General features: G+C 55.2%; 2 protein-coding genes across 2 annotated transcripts; one reads left to right on the top strand and one right to left on the bottom strand.

The window, feature by feature from the left end:
• Positions 1–4,014: 4,014 nt before the first annotated feature.
• LOC309672106 (type III endosome membrane protein TEMP) lies at positions 4,015–8,263 on the top strand (the record flags this gene model as incomplete). Its single annotated transcript, XM_082483524.1, has 4 exons — positions 4,015–4,101; positions 6,084–6,591; positions 7,272–7,418; positions 7,899–8,263. 4 exons carry the CDS (start codon positions 4,015–4,017, stop codon positions 8,261–8,263), a joined length of 1,107 nt encoding a protein of 368 aa, XP_082339650.1.
• A 5,153-nt stretch (positions 8,264–13,416) lies between these two features.
• Positions 13,417–14,079, bottom strand: TMEM125 (transmembrane protein 125; the record flags this gene model as incomplete). Its single annotated transcript, XM_082483325.1, has 1 exon — positions 13,417–14,079. The coding sequence occupies one exon, from the start codon at positions 14,077–14,079 to the stop codon at positions 13,417–13,419; it is 663 nt and encodes a 220-aa protein (XP_082339451.1).
• Between the last annotated feature and the right edge of the window lie 9,350 nt (positions 14,080–23,429).

Below are 23,429 nucleotides of genomic sequence, written 5' to 3'. Positions count from 1 at the left end.
GTCCCAGCCACAGGGGTCAGAGCTGGAGGCCACAGCTGCTCAGGGGCTTCATGTGAGCAGCAGCTCAGGACCCTTCCTCCATGCCCATGCCCTCCATCTTGTCTCTGCTTTGCTGCTCGGAGTCCAGGGCAGCTGGGACCACCTCCTCTGGTGCATAGCCTGGGCACGACGAGGAAGATGCCCCCTTCCCCACTTGCTCAGTGGCTACCTGGCTGCTCAGGAGTAGGACTTGGTGGCGAAGAGGCTACTGAGGTCCCCTGCCCAGAGGCAGCTCTCCCAGGGAGCTGGTGCCCACCCCTCCAGGGCTAGGGCTGGGTGCTCAGGGGTCCCCAAGCCATGCTGAGTCCCCCAGCCTGGCTGGGAGGTGTCCCAACCCCCCTCCTAGCCTGCTGTGCAGAGGGTCTCATGCCCCAGCCCGCCCGGGCAGCAGCATCCCCGTCCCCTCGGTGCAGCCCGGCGGCTGACGGCTGTGGGAAGGGCTCTCTGGAGCCGGGAAAGGAAAGGGGCCAAGGGGCCGTGGCTGGCGGCGGCGGCGGAGCCAAATCCTGTTTCCCATGCGGCGTTTCCTGCTCTCCACCCATTGTTCGGAGACGGCCCTGACTCCAGGAGCCGGCAGGAGCGGCCCTGCGCAAGCTGTCCCCGGTGAGCGGCGTGTGGCGATGCTGAGGCCGTACACACCTCGTGACACCTTGGCCTCCTGCCGCCACGAGCCGGGGTGCCGAGGCACGGCCCCACCTGGGCTCCATGTTATGCCGGGGCCTGACTCACGCCTGCAGCGGCCCATCGTGGGGCCGCTGTCTGGGTTGAAAGGGGCTGAGCAGGAGCACAAGCAGGGCGACAAAAAGCCAGTCAGCCACTGCCAAGGGAGAAAACCCCTCCACATTGCAGTAAACATGTCTGGGAGGAAGTGCAAAGCAGCAGAAAGCCTGGCTTTCCCACGCACAGCGCCGGCACGGGCACCAGCGCCAGCACGGCCCCGCTGCCCCCCCAGCCCCAGGGGGTCCCTCACCCCAGCCCTCCTGCGAGGCTGCCCCGGCCTCCGTCGGGCTCCGGGCTCTTCGCCTGGCAAACGAAAGGCATTTCCCAGAAATCACCGTCAGCTTCACCTGCCAAACCTCACGCTGCTTCACAAATCGAACTGTTCCCACGTGAAAGCCAGGGCTGCCGGGGAGCAAAGCCTCATGTTTTGGTGTGTCCCGAGCCCATGCCGTATCCGGCCAAAAATCTAAAGCACACATGGAGAGGAAAGGGAAATCCATTCATCGCTTCCGACTATTTGCAGCGCGCTCTGGGGCCGCGCGGTGCCCATGGCGTGCCGAGGGAGGGATGGCAGCGGGCAGGGGCTCCCCCGGCGCAGCCACCCGGCCACCCTGCAGCAGGAGGGATGGAGAAAATCTGAAAAAGAGGGACACCAGATGCAGCCGCCCCTATTTGCCTGGAAAGCCAAGCACGATGGGTTGCCGTGGGCTGTGCATAGGTGAGGGGCTCTGTTTTTGGGACACCCCTGGGGACACTTGAGACATAACCATAATGTCAATGTGGAGCATGAGGCCACCCCGCAGGGGAATGCGCAGGGGCTGGGCAGACGAAGCTGATCCCTCCTGCTGTCGGTGCCCTCCTGGGAAGCCCCACATCCCCACTTGCCTGGCCAACCCCGAGCTCATCTGCAAGCACGTTGGGTCAGGGACTCATCTGCACACTCAGTACAGCTGCAGGAAGGGGACAGATGCACAAATAGGTAAATAAATGGCTTCTTCTCCTGGTTCACTGGCTGTCGAGGCCAGTCATGCTCAGAACTGGAATCACCATCGTGCCACTGTGTGCTTACACGTGCTGTGCCTGGGGAAGCAACTCGTTCTGTGCTCCCCCAGCAGCACACAGAGCTGTGGGTTACAATGCACGCTCTGAAGCGTCCTCCAAGAGGATCCGTTTGAGGACAGGATTATTTACACAGAACAAACACGCTTTATGGGAGGGCTTTGCAACTGCAACTCTTACTGCCTGAGGGGAACCGGTGCATTGCTTTGCTTTTTTGGGGAATGGGAGCCATTTGAGGTCAGCTCTCCGCACCAGGTGATGCCCAGGAGATTTCAGGGATCCATCGAGGCATCTGACCCAAGCTGATTTGTCCACTTGCATTTTTTTCCTGGGAATACCTGGATAAGAATGTCTATCTGTGCAGATCCCTCAAGTTGGAGATGGGGTAGGAAACCTCTCCGGGAGGTTTTGTGGGACACCCAGTCAGGACCCTACAGCTACAGTTTAACCTTACGTATCTCCAGAGGAGGAACCAGGGAGCTGCCTGCAGCCGAGCCCAGCCAAAACAGCTCGCCACACTTGCTCTCCTGTAATATAGAAAGCTCCAGCTGCCCAACCCACAGCACACTAAAAGCACCTGAATTTCTGCTGATTTCACAAGACCTCAACTTTTTCGCTGAATCACGACGGACTAAAAAAAAAAAAAAAAGAGTGACAAAAATACCCCTTTTTGTTATCATTTGCACATTCTAATGCACGGCACTGCATGCCAGAAACCATAACGCACCGATACGTTTCCTGATAGGAAATGCAAACGCCCTGTGAATCCACCGAGGGGCTGGGCTGCCGCAGCAACATTTTCTAGTCCCGCTTCTCTGGCTGTTTGTTTTGTTTTAGGGGCAGAGCAGGTCCCTGGGAGGCCCTGCAAGGTTGGGTTAAGGGCTGCTGCCACCAGGCATCACAGCAGCCCGGGAGCGGGGTGGCCGAGCATCCCCATCCCGCCTGGTGGCATGGGCAGGGCAGCCGGGGAGCAGGCAGCTGCCTGGCTGCGTTGGCATCCACCCCACGCTCGCAGGATGAAGGACTGGCTGCTGGGAAGCCCTTTCCCTGAGGAAAGGGTGGGACGCACGGCTGTGGAGGAGTCCCTTGGCAGCTGGGGGAAGAGGGGCCGCCCTGTCTCGGCTGCCACTGAGGTGGAAACTGCAAATCCGCAGTGCTCTTGTTGGCAGGCGGCTTCCTGAGGCTGAGCAGGAGTGGGAATAGGGAGTGGGGAGCAGGGAAGAGAGCCTGGGGCTCCCTCCTGCCGCAGAGACAAAGGTGAGAGCGGGTGCTGCCAGCACCTCCCCAGCCCAGGCTGTGGCTCTGCCAGCTCTCGTCCACTCACCCACCCCATCACTCCTGGTCGTGGGAGCACGTCCCACTGGATCGTGTGCCAGCAAACACCCACAAGATGCTGCTTTGACTGGATTTCTCAGATTTTCACTGACTCCACAGCAGGGAGCACTACTGATAAGCGGCGGGTCTGCATGGAGGGTGCTGGAGATGGTGGGGCACCCTTATGCTCTGGGACCTTCTCAGGAGCCTCGGGTGCTGCTCAGGGAAGTCACATTTTTATTGGGGACTCCCCAATGCTGTAAAGCCAATACCACTGAGCCGCTGCTGGGCACAGGGACCTGCCCGTTTGCTGCACAGTTTAAACATCTTTCCGCCTGAGTCCCAATAAGACTTTTATTTTCCTGTAGGACACTTTCCTGCTGCCTCAGCCCCAGCTTCTCTGGCCGAGGCTTGCTGCGTGCCCCTGCCCTGGCTGTGTGGCCATCTCAGGCCACATGCCACAGAGGTGCCCTCCTCCTCCTCTGCCCGCCCAGCACCCCCTCAGTACCAGTGGGTACTCTGGTCCCACTGGGGCAGCTCCCACAGCACCCCATGGTCCACCAGGCAGATGCTGGCGGTCCGCTGGTCACCTGTCACTGGAGGCAGCGGGTGGGAGGTGGCGAGGAGCGGCGGTTAATGTGTAACCGGTGCCGCCACCTTTCACCCGTGCCTAGCTGCAGGGAGGGAGTAGGGCCACGGCGGCAGCCGGGCTGGCTCCCAGGTCCTGGTGGTCTGCAGGGCCGTGTGGCTGGGACAGGGGATCTCGGCAGGAGACCCGGGCCCTGCGGCTGTGGCCACACCTTGCCCGGCATTGCCGGCTCTGCCGGCTTCCCAGCTTTCCCCGAGACTTGTTTTTCTGCCCCGGCAGTTTCCTGGAGCCAAATGGCTCCTGCCTGCCTGCTCGGGGTCTGCAGCCTCCTCTGCGCCTGGTCAGTGGTGACGGGACACCCCTGCAGCCTCGACCACCAGGTAGGGGGGCCGAGGGGGCTGCAGCACGGGCAGCAGCGGGGGGTGGGAAGGGGCACCCCACTCCCGGTGCTGCTGGCACAGCCGGGGGTGGTGGCACCACGTGCCTGTGGGGCAGCAGGCCCTGGCAGGCAGCTCCTGCTCTGCACGGCTGGAGAGACGACGAGTCACGGAAACCCACGGGAGCAAGGGGAGTTAAACCAGGAGATGTGCTGTGCCGGTGGCCAGCAGCCACAGGGGTGGGTCACCCGCACCTGGATCCTGGCTGCCCTGCTCCCAGCCCTGCAGCGGCCCTGCTCCCATCCTGGGGCTGAACGCGTCACGTTGTCCAGCCCATTCACCGGAGCACGGCAGGGCTGGCAAAGCCTTGTCTAAGCCATGGCATTTCGGACTCTGGGGGGTCTCTCGGCTGCAGCCATAACGCAGCTGCCCATAAGGGGTGCATGGCGAGCGAGCAGCAGTGAGGCACATCCCTGAGGGGCTCCCAGCCCCTCACTCCCTTCTCCAGTGCATGGTGATGCAGTGACGAAGCCAGGGTTAGGGCAACCATGGGGTCAGGATCCCCGAGTGCCTGGCGAGGAGCAGGAAATATAACTAAACCATCCCACTGGGACAAGCGCCGCGGCCGCAGCTTAGCTGCACCAGGCAGGAGCTGGGAAGAGGCAGGAAAAGTGGCCGTTGCGGGCGGATGGCACAGGGCAGCGCAGCCCACTGAGCTCTCAGAAATGCCCTCAAAAGGTTTGCACCGTTTTCTCCAGCCTCCCTGAGCCCAGCCCTGTTTGAGCGTGAGACAGGATCTGTGCAGTGCCCCTGTGGCTCGGCCCCATTATAACCCAGTCCTCAGCAGCCCAGGTTTATAAGTTCACATCTGTTCCTCTAGTGAGCAGGGTGGGCAGGGCCTGGTGGGAGATTCAGGTGAACAGGAGGATGACAGGAGAGGTGATCAGGCGGGAGGCAACAAAAGGGAAAAGCTGGCTAGCTGGAAAGCAGCCAGACCCAGAAACCTGGGACTACGGACCGCCGCAAGCTTCCAGCATGGCATCTCTGCCGCGGAACCCAAACAAACATGGCATCGAGCAGGAGCCCGTGCCTGCCCAACTAAACTTAAATTGCTGACCTGCTCTCTGGCAGCTTCAGTTTGGGCAGCTGGCCCTCTCCCACATAAAGCCCAGGCAGGAGTAACGCATGCTGGGGACCGCTCCCCAAAACCAGAGTGAATTTGGTCCCCCGTTTTTCATGGGAAAAAAAAATCCATCCCTGTGGGTTGATCGATCCATCCAGCATGCACTGCTGGCCTTTCGGGACAGCGAATGGTCCCTGGTCTCTTTTGTTTACTAGTATAGCCACAGCCAGCGTGGACGAAGGTGCTGCCGCTCACAGTGTATCCTCAGAAACGTAGGAGGGCTGGAGACGTGAGTGCAATATCCCCCACCGGCCCCGGGGAGCAGCTCTTGACATGGGTGCCTGGTGCTGATGCCCACCGCTCTTCAGCCCGGCTGGCTGCCGCTGCCTGCCTGCCTGCCTTCCTGCCTGCCCTCGAGCGGGCAGGGGTCTCGCCTGCTTCCCTGCCCCAGCTGGGAGGATGCCCTTGTGTCACGCAAGAGCTCCCCAGGGTTTCTGGGGGAGGAAGAGGAAGGCCTTCTGCAAGCTGACCCCATATGACAACTGCCCTGTAAGGGAGGACAGAAGGGTGACAACCTGGTCCCCTTGCACCTACCTTGTCTGAGTTTCCTCCAGCTGTCCACACTCCTCCTTTACTCCTTCAGTCGGCTGCTCTCAGTTATGGGCTGTCCTGCTCATCTTTCTCCATTTATCCTGGCCCACTCCATACTGGCAGCTCTTGACTTTTTTAAACTCGTTTGTATCTTTGCTTTTTTAAACTCTGCAAGGGTAATTAATTAGGACGTTTGAACTTCTGGGGAGTCTCAGTCTAGAGATCCTCCCCAGCACAGAGAGCCCATCTCAGACAGCAGCTCTTTTCCCAGGGATGGGCCGACTGCCACAGGAAGAGCCTCCTGCATGCTCCAAGTTCCCTTCCAAGCAACATCACCAGTTTGGACCTCTCCTTCAACTCCTTGGTTGTGCCCCGTCACGGGACTCTCTTGATGGATTTCCCTTCCCTGCGCTCCCTCAATGTCTCTAGCAATGCCCTGCTGGCGCTGACCCCAGCAGTCTTCTCCAACCTGAGGACACTGCGTCTGCTGGACCTGAGCAGCTGCAGCATCGCCTACCTCCACACGGACGCTTTCAAGGGCTTGGGCAACTTGCACACACTGCTCCTAAGAAACAACAGGCTGCAAGAGATTGAGGTCCCTTTCTTCCTGCCACTGAAGGCTCTTTTCCACCTGGACCTGCAGCACAACATGCTGGTCTCTGTGGACACTTTGAGCCTGCAGCTGATGGAGGCAGTCCCGCAGGTCTGGCTGGAAGGGAACCCCTGGGTCTGCGACTGCACCGCGCACCGTCTGCAGCAGTGGCTGCGGCGCAGGCAAGGTGAGCGGACGGGGGTGGGTGGCAGGAGAGGTGTTGGGCAGGAGCAACCCTGGGTGCAGGTGTCCCGCTCGATCCTTTTGCTCCAGCCCCTGGGCACATTCCGAGATGACTTTCCAGGGACCTCTCCCACCTCTCTTGAGGGACAAGTGAACAAAAAGGTGATGGGTGTGTTCCTTGCTTGCAGTTGCACACAATACCAGAGATTTCTAGGCGTGACAGCAGGATAATTTAGCCACTCTTCTGGGAAAGGGGCTGCATGTACACTTCAGCCCCTAAATCCACCTATATGTGTCTACGTGGAGTGACCACATTTTCAAGAGCTGCTGAGCACTCGGCAGCTCCTCCTGTGGAGCTGAATCAGGCTCCAACACTCTGAGCTCAGCTCCCAGGCGAGAGCAGCCCTGCGACAGTAGGGTTGCTATCAGTATCCATGAATTTGGCATTATCCAGTTAAAAGGAGCCTGCTGATCAGTGACACACTCACACAGTTCCTTGGTCAGTGAATTTTTTCTTTAGTTGTGGCTTGCAGCGTGCTGAGGGACAGTGAGGCTGGAGGGCAGAGCCAGAACCACCTTGCAATACATCCCATCAACCCAGGAGCAAGCAGGGATTGTTTTCGCTAAACTGGGGAGGGGATGGGCGAAGACCTCCCATCCCACCTTAGCCCGTGTGTCTCCCAGCTGTGCAGGTGACCTGTGCGTCGCCCCCGGAGCTGCGGGGCCGTGTGGTGGCAGCTCTGGATTCCCAGGACCTGGGCTGCTGGATGAAGCAGCGGTTTCCTCGGGGGGTCAGCACTGCGCAGCAGATCACAGTGACCCACAGCAACAGTAAGTTGTGCAGTTACCGAGGCGTTTGTAAGGTATAACTCCCTCCCACCCAACATCACCCCAGAGGGGACCACAGGCAGAGACCCCCTGCTCTGCCCCGCACCCCCAGGGGCTCAGGCTGCCTGGCCACGGCTCATACAGTGGCTTGGTTGGGAGGGTGGCCTCCAGTGGTGGCTTGGTGGGGAGGGTGGCCACCACCTGGAGGTGTTTGCTGGCTTTGCAACAGAAAAGTTAGTAGATGCCATGAAGCCACATGGACTCCACAGACTCCATGGTGATGGGCAGCAGTATCAGACAGCCGTCTGGCAGTTTTCTCTGCAGTATTCCCCCACCCTGGTGAAGAGCATTTATATTGCTCCAAACAAAAGCAATTCAGTGCAGGCTGCGTACCTCAGGCATACATGGGGCTGGGTTCTGGGGAGCTCCAGGTATGCTGCAGGCTGACCCGCCGTGCCCTGACTTGCCTTTCCTGTGCCACAGCCACCACACCGCCCACTGGGAAGGGGGGAAGGAGCTGGCCGTACCTGGTGGGCTTCCTGGTGGCAGCAATCGGTATCTCCATCCTGATCGCACTGGCTGCCAAGTGCAAGCTCTTCCACAAGAACTTCGCCAGCTACCGCCACCGGCCGCTGCCTGAAACCACCTCGATCGGAGGAAGCCCCATGGAGGACAGCAGCAGCTGGGACAGGGGCTCCTCAGGCCAGGGGGCCAGCAAAAACCACCCCATGCCCGATGCTGCTGACCTGCAAGCTGAGGATGACGATGGCTTCATCGAGGACAACTACATCCAGCCAAGCGAGCAGCTGCCGGAGGAAGAGGAGCGGGAGTTGCACCTCTCCATCTGAGCCTGCAGCCCAGCCACCATCACTGCGGCCCCTCGCTGTCCCCCCGCCTTCCTGCCCTTTTCCACCTGCCCTCGGCTTTTGGCCCCCCATGGGTGGGAGCTTAAGGAGCAGAGAGGAGGGCAGAGAGGGGGTCGGTTGGGAATGGTGATGAAGGCTGAAGGCAGCCAGCCCCGCAGTACCCAAGCGTGACGCCAGTGGAGCTGCACCAGCACAGGGACACCGGACCCGCTGCTGGGCTCCCAGCCTTGCTCAGATGTTGAGGATGAAGGAGATGGTGCCTATCATGCCCGGGCAGCCTGGTGGGGTGGGAAGAGGAGCCTGCCCTGGTGCTCCCTGCAAGGTCTCATGCACCGGCCCTGCTGCCCCACGGTGCTGGACCCAGCCCTGCTCTGTCCCTCAATGTGTTGTCACTCCAGGGTGTGATTAAAGCATGATTTAACCCTGCCTCTGCCTGCGATGGTTTGTTGGGGCTCTCCCAGCGGCAGTGCCGGGAGGAGGCCCCCAGCCCCACAGCTGGGGTGCGGCTTTTTTTGCATGTGCTTTCAAGGACCATAAATACATTCCTCGTTAAGTGCGGCAGTGAGAGAACAGGTCTGTGGCACGAGTGCTCTTGTGCAAACAAATCTGTCGCCTGCCGTGGCACAGGCAGCCCTGGCGTGTCCTCGCAGGGTTTCTGTGCAGGTCTCTCCAGCGTTGCTTCCTGCCGCGCGTCCCTTCTCTCTTTTCTCTCTTCCTTCTCCAGCAAGACGTGCTAGAACGGCACTGACTTTTCCCATGTCAGCTCTGCAGAGTTGAGCAAACTTGTTGGCAGTGCTTGGTCGCGGCATCAGGCAGGCACGTGCGCTGGGGCCACACAGCCCTGTCCCCCGGCACCCATTACAGAGTCCCGTCTGTATCTCTAACCGTGGAGTTACACGAACACTCTAATTTTTGCATTCCTGTCATCTTTGTGGTACGATAAACAGCACATGAGACATAGGTAACTGCAGATTGTTTCTGCTGTAGCCGGTCGTGCCCGTGTGGGTCACGCGGGAGTTAAAAGCGGGGCGCAGCAGTGACATTCGCCCTCCTTACTAGGTGATTCACAAGGCTGGTACCATCCGGCTGGGAAGAATTCCCAGGGCACAGCCGTGTCGTTACAGTCCCTGATAGCCCGGGAATCTCTCTGTCACGCTCCAGAGTATGAAGCAGCATCACAGGGACAGCATTTCTTGCAGCCCTGCCACACGGCTAATTCCCCCGTCTCCTTCAAACCTCCCTTTCACTGTAAACTGCCTTTCTATTTCTCTACTCATTAAGATATTTCTAGAGCACAGTGTATACAAAAGTAAATAATACACGTCAGAGAATGTAAACCAAAGGGGATGACTGGGTCAGGCGCTGGATGGGCGATACAGGCCAGTGACTTAAAGCACCCGTCCAGAGAGGGAACGTGCCGTTTGAAGCCGTGAGGAGGAGGAGGAAAGCCTGGTGGCTTGTTTCAGTGTCAGCCAGTTTTCGCTCTTAAATGCCGTACGGCCAAACTGACCCTTATTTTTGCAGGAAATTTCTAATATCTTTCAGGTAAGACAGGAAACTTAAACCTGAGGGCTGGGAAAAGGTATTTCAGTTATCTATTGGAGGGTATTTTCTGGGCTTTTTAACATGCTTTTCAGTTACATGAACTCGTGCTAGATGCAATATTTTACTTTTGGTCTCAGCAATGTCTTAAAAGGGATTAAAAATATAACTGCCCAGGCTTATTTATTCAGGATCTGGCTCACTCTCATGCCTCAGTGCCTAGTGGTAGGTTGCTTGTGTCTACTTTGACCCTGCTGGGAGGCCCACCCGTTTATTCTTTAACAGAGCAGACATGGTGTGCAGGGGGGCTCTGTCCCGTGGCAGCCCCTCTGCCCCCTCTCCAGGCAGCTCCAGTGCAAGCGGGCAGGAGCCTGGCAGCTCGCGTGGGGGGAAATGCATCTGGCAAGGGGAGCTGGGAATACAAGGGGGTCAGAGCAGCAAAGGAGGGGCTTTCTCAAGGGGGTTCCCCCAGGAAGCCTCCAGGAAGGACCCTGGTGGAGGCTGGTGGCCGGGAGCAGTGGCAGGTATGCGGGCAGACTGGTTCCCGGCTCATTGCAGGCAACAGCTGCCACCGCCGGGCTCGAGGCTCGGCCCTACCGCAGGGTGAAATAGCTTCTCTGTAAACAAACCAGCTGGCACCGACACATTCAGCAGGCTTTGCGTGCTCCACGTGAGCATCTTTCAGGGGCACAGCAAGGTCTTGGGTTCAGAGAGCGGTGGTGAGGGGGACTGGCTATGTCTAGGTCCTTAAGCAGAGAGAGATGCATGCACATCTGGAGGTGGGAGTCGTGTATCAGGAAATAAGTACATGCATTTGGGGGGGCTGTGGTGGCATTGCCTCACTAGCTAATAAGCCGAAACCGCAGCTGTGGGAGGGACCCTGGGCTGTCATGGTTTCTGCCCCAGGCTCAGCCTGAGCAGAGGCCAGCTCTGCATAGTTCTGTCACCTCACGCTCCACAGAGAGGGCAACGCTCGAGCATCAGCCTTCGGCACGGTCAACTTCTGTAACACTTTATTAGGTATTTCCAGACACAGCACAGGAATCAAGAAAGGAACAAACCAGTACTGCTGCTGCAGAGGAGAGTCAGTGACTGGGGCAGCGCAGGCTGTCCATCTGGGCAGCCAGACACCCAAACCGCCATCTTTGGGGACAGCCTGCTCTCAGCCCACGAGCATCCTTTTCTGGCACAATTCATGGGCACTTGGGGCGCCTTTTGAAGGGGCTATGGAGCAGAGGATTCACCTTGGTGTGCAGGCAGGGCAGAGCTGCGAGCTGGGCACAGTCACGCATCTTCACACAAGTGCCCAGATGTGCAAAACAGCTGGTGTGCAGGCAGCTGCGGCCTGTCCATATGTGCAGGTTGGGGGAGCTGGGAGTAAGTGCTAAAGCACTGATGCAGGCAGAGGCGGCGCAGCTTGGCGTGACCGCACATGCGCCGACACAGATGTGCAGAGCAGCAGCAACGGTGGTGGTGCAAAACTGTCCGGCTCTGGCCTGTCCCTCCCTGTGTACGCAGAGGGACCTGGGATCAAACAGCCCAGAGGGGAAGGACGGCTCTTTGCTTTGCAGAGGGTTTAGCACAGAAGGACCTGAGCTTAGTAACACCCTCTGAACTCTTGGGCAGATTAAGGGAAGCGATGCAGAGAGAGGAGGAAATAGCAGTTTAATAAAGTCTACAGATGATGTGAAAATGGCAGAGAAAAATGTAGAAATAACAGACATCCAGAAAGAAGAGCCAAAACGCTGTTCCCATACTTTGGGGAAAACAATCCAAGGCTTTGGGGGAAGGAAAGCCAGCAGGAGCAGGGCAAGAGCGGATGAATACAGTAGTATGCGATCTGAGCGTATGGGAGTTATAGTGTGGTCTGGAGCTGTGAAGGGATGACATCCTCATTGCCCAGTGTATACCTGGTGGGGTTCACTGATGCTGAACATTGCCTCCAGGTGTAACACGGACAGCAGTTCGTGCTGTTACTAAGGGAATGAGCTACTGTCCTCTTCCAAATAAATTTGCTACCAGGCACCAAAAAATAATAGCTCGGTCTTGTTCCATTACAGAGGAAACTTAGCAAATAATGAGCAAAACTAACGGCTGGGGCGGAGCAGCTCAGGTGAGGGGGAGATGGGAACAGACAGGAAGAAGAAGAGGAAGAGAAGGTTGCGCAGGAGCAGCTTTGCTAGGAGGTTAGGATCTGTGTCTATAGAAAGGGCAGTGAAATGGTTCGTGGGCCTATGGAGGAAATGAGAATTTTCACAGGTAAATTAGCCTCAAGTCACAGGAAAATCTCCCAGGGATGAGTTGTTAGTCTGCCTCTGGTAAAGACAACTTGGTGATAGACACCTTGGAGAGATAAAACACCAAAAAAGCTCCAGGTAAGGCCCAAGTGATAGCAGAAGAAGTCTTCTGCCCCGCAGCAGCTGAAGCACTTGGGAGACAGAAACAGCGTGGGAACGTTGCTGTGCTGGGCAGGCTCCCAGCAGGGACTGGGATGAGCTGCAGCGCTCCCATGGCAGCAGAGGTGCCTCCACTTGGGAAACTCCTGTCAGAGGGCAACAGCGCTCCCTCCTCACACCGCCCTTGCAGGGCAGCTGCCCCAGCCCCGGGATTCGGGCACCCCGTCACCATCCCCCAGCGACTGCACCTTGCTGTCTGTGGCTCGTGTGTCTGGAGCACACCGGTGCAATAACAGAGCACTGACACACAGTCCGGCACTGATAACCCCTCAGGGGCCCGACACCAACACCCTGTGGTCACCCCTTTGATAAACCACAGAAGATGGAGGGCTGCAGAAAGGTAATATTGGAACAGATCCTGACATTGCAAACATGAAAGGCATTTCGTGTGAGGTCCAGCTGTGCTGGGGCCCTGGCACACGGAATGCCATGCAAATCCCACGCTCCCTCCCACAGACACGCAGGTGCTTTCTCGGGAGCAGCCCCTGCAGCCGTACCTCCCCCCGAGTTCCTTTCGCTTGCGCTGTGTGCCTGCTGACACGCAGAATATTTCCTGCCATTCATCAGCTGTTAGAGGCTCTACCTTGCTCAGGGGTCCCACAGGGACGCACGAGAGAGGGGACGCACGACACAGGGCTCAGCGTGTGCCCACCTTCACGGGCTCAGAGGCACGAAGCGCTGGTGCCAGCTGAGACAGGGGTCCGAGCTGGTGTCTCCGCGCAGAGCACAGGGTGGTTTTACACCATCCGCAGTGGCAGCCTCTCCTGCCAGGAGAGCGCACGACACAGTCCCGGGAACTGCAGGCACCAAGCAAGTACTGGGGTCCCCAGGGGTACAGGACAGGCTCACCTTAACTCTGTGACAGGGCTCACAGCCGGGCGGGCAGCAGCTGTCGCAGGAGGTTTTGCAGTGATAAAACGCCAACCAGGCCAGCGCTGTGCTCCTAACGTGCCAGGTCACAGAGCCCATCCAGGCACCCCAAATCCCTGCTGTGCCACCAGCCTGGGGCAAAGCAAATGCCAGTCATCTCCAAAAGATGCAAGGCACACCGCAGCGCTTGCCGTTCCTTGGGGAAAGGCCGGCACAAGCCCTAGTGACATGTTGTATCCAGCAAAGCTCACACAGGAGTGTCCTGGCTCAGATCAGGTTGGCCATGCTGGAGGTGGGAGGAAGCCGTCTGTTTGCAGCGAGGCGGCCGGAGATGGTGAAGACACGGATCTCACCAGTCTCCAGGCTCCGAGGAGCAGCCTGGCGGCAGGAGGTGCAGAGCAGGTAGAGCAGCAGGCAGAGGAAGATGGCACTGCCAGCAGTCAGGAGGACAACCCCGCTGGTGAACATGCTGGCCAGCGGCCGTGCAGGGCTGAGCTGCATGGTGGTGGTGGAGAGGATGGTGAGCACAACCCCACAGACCACCAGCACCAGGGCACTGAGCAGCAGCACCAGGCAGTCCGAGAAGCCCCCGCTCTTGAGGAGCTCGATCTGATCCCGGCTGCGGATGCAGTTCATGTCCTGGATTGCAGAGCTCAGCAGCTGTTTCAGCAGCACAAGCAGGGCCAGGAGGCAGAGCGTGGTGCCCACGGCCAGCCGCCACTCCCCAGACCGGCTGCTAGTGCTATACAGCAGGATGATGCCCCCGATGCCACAGGCCAGGATCAGCACCACAGCCATCCCATAGCACAGGATGGACTTCTTGGGGTCCTGGAACCACCAAAGCTCCACGTGTTCCTCCAAGATATTCCTCTGGATGTGGTCTGCATCTGCAGGGGTGCGGGGGCTGCTCAGCTCTGCCAGCTCCGGCATGGTGGGCGGCTTGGTGGGGAGGTCACGGTGGGGTGGTTGCACAGATTAATTTACACCCTTACAGCGAAGTGGAGGGTCAAGGCAGCAGCGGTTGTGGAGGCAGCTGCATTTCTCAAGCGGGGATGCCTCCGTCTCATTCTTTGGAGCCTGGTGGAGCTCCCTTCTACAGCAGTGCCACCTGAAGAGCTACGGTCCATGCGCTGCGGCTGAGCCCACCCTCCAGGCAGGTCTGCAGGATGTGGTGGAGCATCCCCAGAGCAGGACGGTAAGGGAACAACCAGGGCTGCGTCCTTCCTTTCCTGTGTCTTTCATCTGAAAGAGTCAAGAAGAGAAGACATCATTAAACAGAGACCCTGCTCCCCTGTACCGAACCATCCCCTGCCAAACCCTGGCCCTTGGTTGCTCCAGGCTGGCCTGCACACCTTCCCCTGCCTCCCTCACGAAAGCCCCGTGCATTGGAGCACAGCTCAGCCACGCACGTCTTCCCAGGAGACCTCCACGAGTTGTGGGGGAAACTCAGCCTGCCCCAAGGGCGAGTCTCCTGCCTCCCCAGCCCCGTGTGCCCGGTCAGAGGCTACTGGCACATCGCTGCCCGCAGGACTCTGCCTGCAGCTGGTGCTGGCAGCGGGGCAGGGACGGAGCAGAGGCAGGTCCCTCCTGGGATAAAGCCCCATTCACAAGCTCTGGCTTCACATGCTCCCTCATCAGCATCAGCCTCTTGTCACCAACTGGCTCTGCTGCCCAGAATGACAGCGGGAGGTGGGGGTCAGGACCGGGGCTTTAACCCTTCCACTCCAGTCGCTGGAAGACTGAGAGCTGCCCTTGCTGCATGTTCTCAGCCCTGTCCCTACCCCTGCCAGTGGTTCCCCCTCCCAAGTTCCCTACAAAAATACGACAGTTACATCTCCAGTGGTCTCAGCACTTACCTGGAAAGAGACCTCATACAGCTGGGACCTGGTACCCTGCAATTTTGCTCTCCCCTTTTCTGGTCCCTGAAGCACTTCACCAGTGGAGGGGAGCAGGGGAAGGGCAGCGGTGGCTGCAGGGTGGAGGTGGGCTCCAGGTGCTGTGCGTAGCTGGGTTCTCCCCTCAGCACAGCGCCTTGTCTCAACCCGCAGCCTGGCTTCCCAGGTTCCTCCACCTCCCCAGTGTCCTGGTCCCCCTCAACACTTCTCTGGGTACAGTTTTACACCAAGAGCAGAAACCACTTGCATTTCTCTCACATAACACCCTGCCCCAGCACGTGAGTGCTCCAGCTGGTCCCACAGCACCTGAGGGACCCTCCAGCACAGCTAGTACCCACAGCAAGGAGTGGTGCTGGGGGAGGATAGTGCAGGAGCATCTCCGATATGGCTGAGCCCTTGAGACATGGAGACCCCCAAAATACCTCCCTGATCACCTCCCAGTCAGTGTGATGCACCATCGGCCATCACGGGCACACATACACAAACCACTCAGAGTCCCGCGGGAGTCCGTGGCGGGGACAGGAACTGATGCAGATCCCCTGTGTCAGAGCTGTGTCACTTCTCCCCGGCAGGGAGACGGCCACGCAGCACCCTGCCTACTAAAAATGGGTCTCCAGGAGCCCATCAGCCCACGCCAAACACACTCTGCTTGTCTTCGTGCCCTGCTCTGCATGGTGTTGGCACATTGGGCTCATTACAGACAGGTGGGGACAATTTGTGACCTCCACGCATGGCAGCTCTGCACGCACCAGGGACCTTTCCTCCCACAGCTCTCCCTGTCCTCAGACAGTCTCTACAAACCACATTCCCCTTATGGCAATGCCTTTGCCGCCAGCAAACGCCTCAGAATCCTCCCCTCCACTGGGGACAAGCCAACGTGGGGGGGGGGGGGGGAGAAGGAGGACAATAGTGTGTTGGGGGGGGTGCCCGAACCAGACACCGCCTGACCGTGTCAGGCCAAGCTCCTCCTGAGTCACTCCCCGGCTGTGATGGAGCATGAGGTCACTTTGGACGTGGCTCGGGGCAGGCTGCCAGCTGGCAGCACGTGTCCAGGAAGTCTGTGACCGCGGCGGGTTTGCAGGCCCAGGACCCATCGCACCGTGCGAGCTGCCAACCCTGCTGCTTGCCCTGCACGGCCGCTGCTGCTTGGATCACCCAGAACAATCAGAAAGCATCAATTAGGGAGAAAAAAAAAAGAACCATGGTTGAGTATGGTGATTTGTGCCTGCTGGGACCCACTTTGATTTTGCATGAGACAGCAGATACCTTGTGCTGTCCCCGAGACACAGGTGCCCGAGAAGGTGAGGATGTCACAGGGGCCACTTTCAAAGTAGAGGGGTGAGAAGACGTTGAGCCTGGAGACATTTCCCCAGCCCATGCAAATCATCTCAGTACTAAGCACTACTTCCTCCTGCCTTTCCTTCTCCAAGTACAGAAGTGCCTTATCTCCTCCTTACCAGCAAACGGGTGAGTCTAGCAGATAGCAGGTTTGTAGATTAGAGTGAGATTTTGAACTAAGAAAACATGAAGCTTGGAGAAGTGCAAGGTCTGCGGCCTGCTGCTGCTTGACCGAAGTTGCGCACACAAGTTGTGAGTCAAACAGTAAGCAAAGAAAACACAACAGCACAAACCGCAGTGAGGGAAAATGTCACCAAAAATCAAGCTACAGCACTGCATTCTCACGTTACCTTTTAAAATGCAACTGTTTTATTTTTTATTTGCTCAGGAGAAGGACAGGGGGTAAGATAAAACTGTTAGGGCGTCTGGCTGCAGAACAAAATAAGGTGTGACCTCTACAAGCGTGTATTTCCTACTGTATATATTAAACTCTATTAAACAAATGACTTGGAGAGGCAAAGGCTTCCACTGAAGTGTGCCTCCACGTTTTCTTGTGTCTGTTTGAAAATGTTTTGGCAATATAATTTTTTGCTCTATAAGCATCCACACTTGCTTGGGCTTCTCTAGACTGAGAGGGTTTGTGCAACTAACTAATGACAGTATTTTTACTTTTAGAATCACAGAATAATTCAGGTGGGATGGGACCTTATGAAATCCCCTGGTCCATCCACCTGCTTAAAGCAGAGTTAACCTCAAAGTCAGACTGAGTAGCTCAGGGCCCATCCACTCGGGTGCTGGATACTGCCAAGGACGGAGGATCCACAGCCCCTCTGGGATCACTCAAGTGTTTCACCATCCCCGCCACAAATAAATTTTTCCTTAAATCTAACTACAGTTTCCCATTCCTCAGTGTGGGTGCATTGTCTCCTGTCCTCTTAAGGAAAATCTGACTGTCTTTATATGTTAAATCAAAGCAGCCCTATCCTGGGCTGTCACCCACCACTCCTTGGAGAAGGGATGAAACTAGATCTCGCTGCAACTTTGCTGATCTGATTTCTTGGCATTATGCAGCACATCAGTTTGCCTAGATCAGCTTGAGAGAAAGGAAGGGATGTAGATCCCTGCTCTGTCATGAAGGAGGACAGCCTTTCCACAGCAGTAACCTCTTCTGTAGCTCTTCTTTGGGATACCTGGGCTCACTGATCTGGGACAGACTGTAACACAGACCCTTGGGGAGCTTAAGCCAGTTAGCCTGTCAGATTAGCCAGTTTGATAACTTCTATCAGAGGTCATTAATCTCTACCGTTTACTTACTACTGAACCCAGTACCTTCAGTGCTCCCATCTTTGTATGCAAGAGAAAAAGGAGGAGAGGACCAGCTCAGCCACACAATGCTTTCTGACTGAAGGTCACATTTCAGGAAAATATTGACAGGCTCTCCTTCCCCACTGCTGGCTGGCAGCTGGGGAGGAAGAACAGGAAAGCACTGGGAATGCAGGAAAACAAAACTGTTCGTGTTTTTCCTTTCTTGTTGGGTGGTTTTTTTTCCTACTCTGACAAAATTTAACTGGGAATTGAGGGTCATCATCAACGGGTTTCTGGCCACTCTTGGCTGCAAGTGTGGTAGACGCACGCCTGCTGACTGCCTGGGAATGGCATATGCATTTATTTATTTACTTATAGACTTTTTATGTCTGACTGTCTGATATCTGACAGATGGGCCACAGATTGTATGTTAATTAACACTCTCATTTCAGAGCCACATACAACTCAGCTTCTCACTTCCCTCCTCTCCCCAAACTCAGGGTACACCATGAGGCATTGCTTACCCACAGCGTTCAGGAGGGGAAGCCAGGGGACGGGACAGGCTCCTGCAGTGCTTCCAGCCTTGGAGGAGTTTTATGCAGCTATGTGGACTTTGTGAGCATCATAGAGACCAGGAAAGTCCGGCAAGATTTGCTGTAAAATAACAATACATAAAACGATTTGCAGGAGCAATCTAGATAAGAGCCACCAGAGCCTGACAATCTCAAACAGATACAAGCCATCTCCTTCCCCCTGCTTCTCCAGTCCATCACAGCTTATTTGCTTCTAGGCCAGGTCTGGCCACAGCCTGTTTGGGATAGACTTGCCACCACTCTGTGCCTCACAGAAACCTCTAGTCCTGAATAGGCATAAATATTTTCCCATCCTTTATGTAATTTTTCCAACTTCCAATGCTTTAGGAAGTATTTTTTTACCAAGAGGTTGGTCAAACACTGCAACAGGCTTCCTAGAGAGGTGGTCAATGCCTCAAGCCTGTCAGTGTTTAAGAGACATTTAGACAATGCCCTTAATAACATGCTTTAACTTGGTCAGCCCTGAATTGCTGTATGTCCCTTCCAACTGAAATAATCTATTCTGTCTATTCTGTTCTATTTCAGTCAGAAAGGACTTACAACGATCATCTAGTCCAAATGCATGACCAATTCAGGGCTAACCTAAGCATATTCTATTCTATTCTAACTCCCTCGTAGGCTCAAAAATGACGCTCATATGTCTTGGTTTATGCCTGACTTACTGCCAACACACACACCAGAAGCTCTGAATGTCATAGTGCTCAAGGCCCATCTTTGCCCCTGGGAGCAGGAATGCTGCTGCCCTGGGACATGTGGGAAGGTCCCTTCTCTTCTCCTGAGAACTCAGGAGTGAGGATCATAGAATCATAGAATCATGGAATGGTTTATGTTGGAAAGGACCTTGAAGATCATCGAGTTCCAACCCCCCTGCCATAGGCAGGGACACCTCCCACTACACCAGGTTGCCCAAGGCCACGTCCAGCCTGGCCTTGAACACCTCCAGGGATGGGGCCTCAACAACCTCTCTGGGCAACCTGTTCCAGTGCCTTACCACCCTTAAAGTTAAAACCTTCTTCCTAATGTTCAGTCTGAACCTGCCCTCTTCCAGTTTAAAGCCATTCCCCCTCATCCTATCGCTACATGCCCTAGTAAAAAGTCCTTCCCCAGCTCTCCTGTAGGCCCCCTTTAGGTACTGGAAGGCCGCAATAAGATCTCCCCAGAGCCTTCTCTTCTCCAGGATGAACAGCCCCAACTCTTTCAGCCTCTCCTCACAGGAGAGGTGCTCTAGCCCTCGGATCATCCTTGTGGCTCTTCTCTGGACAGAAGAACCTGTGGGGAATAGGAACAATGGGGCTTTTATGTGGCATCTGTCTGCCTCACCCAAAAATCTTAGCAAGAGATCCACACTCCTTTGGCTGCTACATCAACCACCAGTTCCCAGTGCTCCTCCTTTCTGGGGCTGCTCAAAATCCAGGCAAACCTATGCTGTCTAATCTGTATCAAGAGAGCCCACCCTCTCTACCCTGCCAGAGGAATAATGCTCTCCCCAGAAACCAGCATCTGTCCCACCAGCGCTCCTGCCACCAGACATCATTCGGCAAGGGTCGGGGAAGCCCTGGGTGATGGTGGACCATCCCTTCCCTTCTCCAAGCTGAGGGACTCTGGGGGTAAGGATGGTGGAGGGCTTGTTGTAACAAGGTCAGCATGCAGCTGCTTTTTACAGAAATCTAGATAGCTTTGGCATGCTCCATTATAACGTTTTGTGTTCCTCTTCCTCTCTGTATGTGTATCAGGCATCCATCACCTTGATCCCACAGTGCTTGTCCTGATGCACCTCTGCCGAGGGAGGCCTGGGAGTCCCAAAGGAAAAAGTAACTCCCGAGCCTTAGGTGCCATGAGGAAACACGATGGTGCAAGGAAGAAACAATGTGGAGGCAAGCGGCAGGATCTCTCAAGAAGTATGTCTGAAGCAGCCCCCAAACCTGCCAGCAGCTACTGGTGAAGTACAGCCCTTCCTGCACACGCACGGGTCCCGGGGAGGACGGCTCACTCACCTGCCGCAGACGCTGCCCACACACAACAGCCCGGCACCGTTCCCCGCTCCTGGCTGGCAGCAAGGGTTTTTCCTGGCTTTCCTTCCACCGGAGCGAGCTAACGAGGGAGCTCACGGGGAAAATCTCTTCCCTTCCTCTGGCAACCGCCTGCCAAGAAACAGGTGCTCCTGCCGGCTGCCCTTCCTGCTGCGGCGCGGCCAGCACAGAGGACAGGCTGCAAGCCCTCACCTCTCGCCGGGGCAGGTGCATTCCCCAGCAGGGTGGCGTCTCAGCAAACCTGCTGCTGGCCTTGGAGAGGCTCCAGAGCCGCGCCGGTGTGCAGGCACTACTCCTCCCTCCCTCCTTCCCTCCCTCCCCGGGCAGGATCTGGCCGCGCACCGATCCTGGAAGGTGGCTCATTTCCTCCTAGCTGGAGGTGAAGGGGTGCCAGAGCTAGGGAGCAGCTCCCAGGCAGCAGGTGAGAGGAAGCCTGCAGCCAGGTTGGCAGCGCTAGGGAAGATTTGACACATTCAGCAAGTATTTGGTATTACGTGGTATTGAATAACATATAGCTCCTGCGCTACGGTATAGGCCAGGGCCATCTGGTCGCATCAGGACTGGATCTTTGTATGGCATTAGTCCAGGCAGGCACTTAAGTCAGGCAAGATGTCACTGCGGTGCCGTCTCCCCATCACCAGGCAGCCGCAGTTCCCCCCCTCCCTGGGAGACCGCGGCATCAGCAGAGCCTACCATGCTGCAGAAGAGCTGACTTCCTGCTAGTCTAGCAGAAAGAAAAGGGTGAGCATTTTGAGAGGAATCAGGGAAACGGAATCATTTGAGAGAGGAAGAGAAAAAAAGGGAGTAGCAGGAACGTTGAAGCCAGCAGAGGAATGGGACCCCTAGACTGAGTGCATGCCCCCTCCTTTGTGGCTGGGCTTAGAGACAGCAGAAGGGATCTACTGTGAGTCTGAGCAGCTGAGAGATGTAGGAAGAGGAGAACGGGGCTAAACAACAGCTTTTGCCTGACTAATGGAGAGGGAGGCTCAGTTATGAAGTCGCACGCTAGTTTTTTAGCAGGCTATGAGAAGGGAAGCTTAGGAGATGCTAATACAATAGACACCAATTAGTGTGACAGCTTCAGGAATTTGTCTGAGTAAAATCTGACAGATCTTTTGAAACTTGTGAAATATCATCTGTCCAGCGGTTGTTGTCCTAAACCTAAAACAACAAATAGGATGTGGTGGATTTCCCTACACAAACACCCGTGCACAATGAGCTTGCCCCTACCCAGAAAAAACTGTCCTTTAGTTGGGCCAGTTAACAAACACATCATCCAAGGGAAAACCTTATTTGGCTTTAAAGATAGCCATATATTCACTTTGAAAAGTGGGCTGTAACTTTGGAAGAGCATGAGGTGCTTACCAGCTCCTTTAGAGAGGTACCAAGAGGAGAAACAGGCAATGCAGACCACAAGAGGAAAGTGAATGGTGTCTTTGCACCCTTAGAGAATTCAGAAGACCATAAGCATACAAAAGCATAATCCAGTTACAACATAATTCTGAAAACATTTCTACAGCACGTGTGTGGGAGACTGACCTTGGTCTAGTTTTCCCAGTATGGAAGGGACTCGTTTATCTGTTTTGCTTTCAGCATGTCTCTGATAAATCTCAGTGGTAACGCTCTGCTGTGCCTGACTTTTAATGTTCTCCCTCACAAACAATGTTTTGGCCATGAAGATCAAGTTCAAAATCCTCTGGAAGCTAGTTTGCCAGCCGTCTGCTTAGGCTTCATCCGGTAGGTCTCGTATTGCCTTTAAAATCTTTCTAATGAGGGTGACACACGGGCATACTTTTAAGCATATTAATCACCACTTAGAAATCATTCTTCACCTGTATATACTTCTTCCTCTTATTAGGACAAGGTTCTTTTTTTCCAGAAAGATTGATTCCATTTCTCTAAACCACATCTATTAAAGCGGTGGCTTCTACCACTCAGTTTAATCTGACAGAGAGAGGGGAAAATTATACCACATGGGAGTCTAGCAAATTAAAATGGGTGTGTTCTGAAAATTTAAGAGGGAACTAGTTTCTAAAATATTTGCTAATTACATTAATTACATCCTCTTTCTGTACAGGAAGTATCAAGATGATTATATGGGGAGGGGGGGAGGAAGAAAGGGTGTTAAGCTAGCACATTAACAGACCAATTCCATCATAACTTCTTCCTTTTGTTCCTGTGAAACCTATGCTTCATACAGGTTAAAGCTGCAAAATGAAAAAAGCAAGACTAAAGAAACTTAATGCCATGTTCATGGACAAAGCACTCAACTGAAGTCTCCCAGGTTGTAGGAGCTCATGAAACCATCTGTTTTGCCACGGTGTTAGCCTGGAAATGAGCCTGATATCCCTAGTGGTAATACGGCTGACACATTACCCAGCCTTGGCACCACCATCTTCTGGATAATATTAGTAGTAGTATATAGAAAGCACTCGTCAGTTCTCTATGATTCAGGACAGGAAATGGAAACAATAATGTACGGGCTGTTATAATACCATATAGTTCCATGCTCAATCAGTAGCTTAAACTTTTGATGTATGTGAAGTATTTCTCAGTGAGACAGTGTGTCATGCACTGACAACAAAGGATGAAAAATGTACTTTCCCCCCCCTCATTATGAAAGTAATTACTCCCTGCCTTTTTCTATATATAAGTACTTTGCAGAGTGATTTTTTAGGAGAATTTTGTTGAAAAACTGAACTAAAAAGATTGCAGATGTTGGAAAAAAGACAAGCAAAGATTAATTTATCAGAGTTATAGGAGAGTTATGACATAAGTTTTGGACTTTATTTCAGATTTTGGAGTCTGAAACTGGGCTGCCTTTTTGTCCCGCTGAAAAGATTGTAACAGATGAGACAACACATCTCTAGACAGGAGACAGGGGCTTGAGGAAGGGTTGTAGCTCAGCTGTGCTTGACCACTAGTGAAAGGTTGCCCTCACAAGGTAATTGATTTTTAGTCTGTGACTGGATACCTGTTTGGAATAACACTGACATCTATCTTAACTACAAGCAGTCCTTCGTATGGACATAGACAATTCAATATGGTAAGATAAAAAGGCTGATGCTGATTTCTGCAGCACAACGACACCAAATTCGAATTCTAGCAGAAAAGGCTTA

Source organism: Vanellus vanellus (genome assembly GCF_965231255.1).
Source record: "Vanellus vanellus genome assembly, chromosome: 5".
NCBI lineage: Eukaryota > Metazoa > Chordata > Aves > Charadriiformes > Charadriidae > Vanellus > Vanellus vanellus.
The sequence above is the reverse complement of the archived record's forward strand: the minus strand, read 5'-3'. Positions and strand labels throughout refer to the sequence as shown.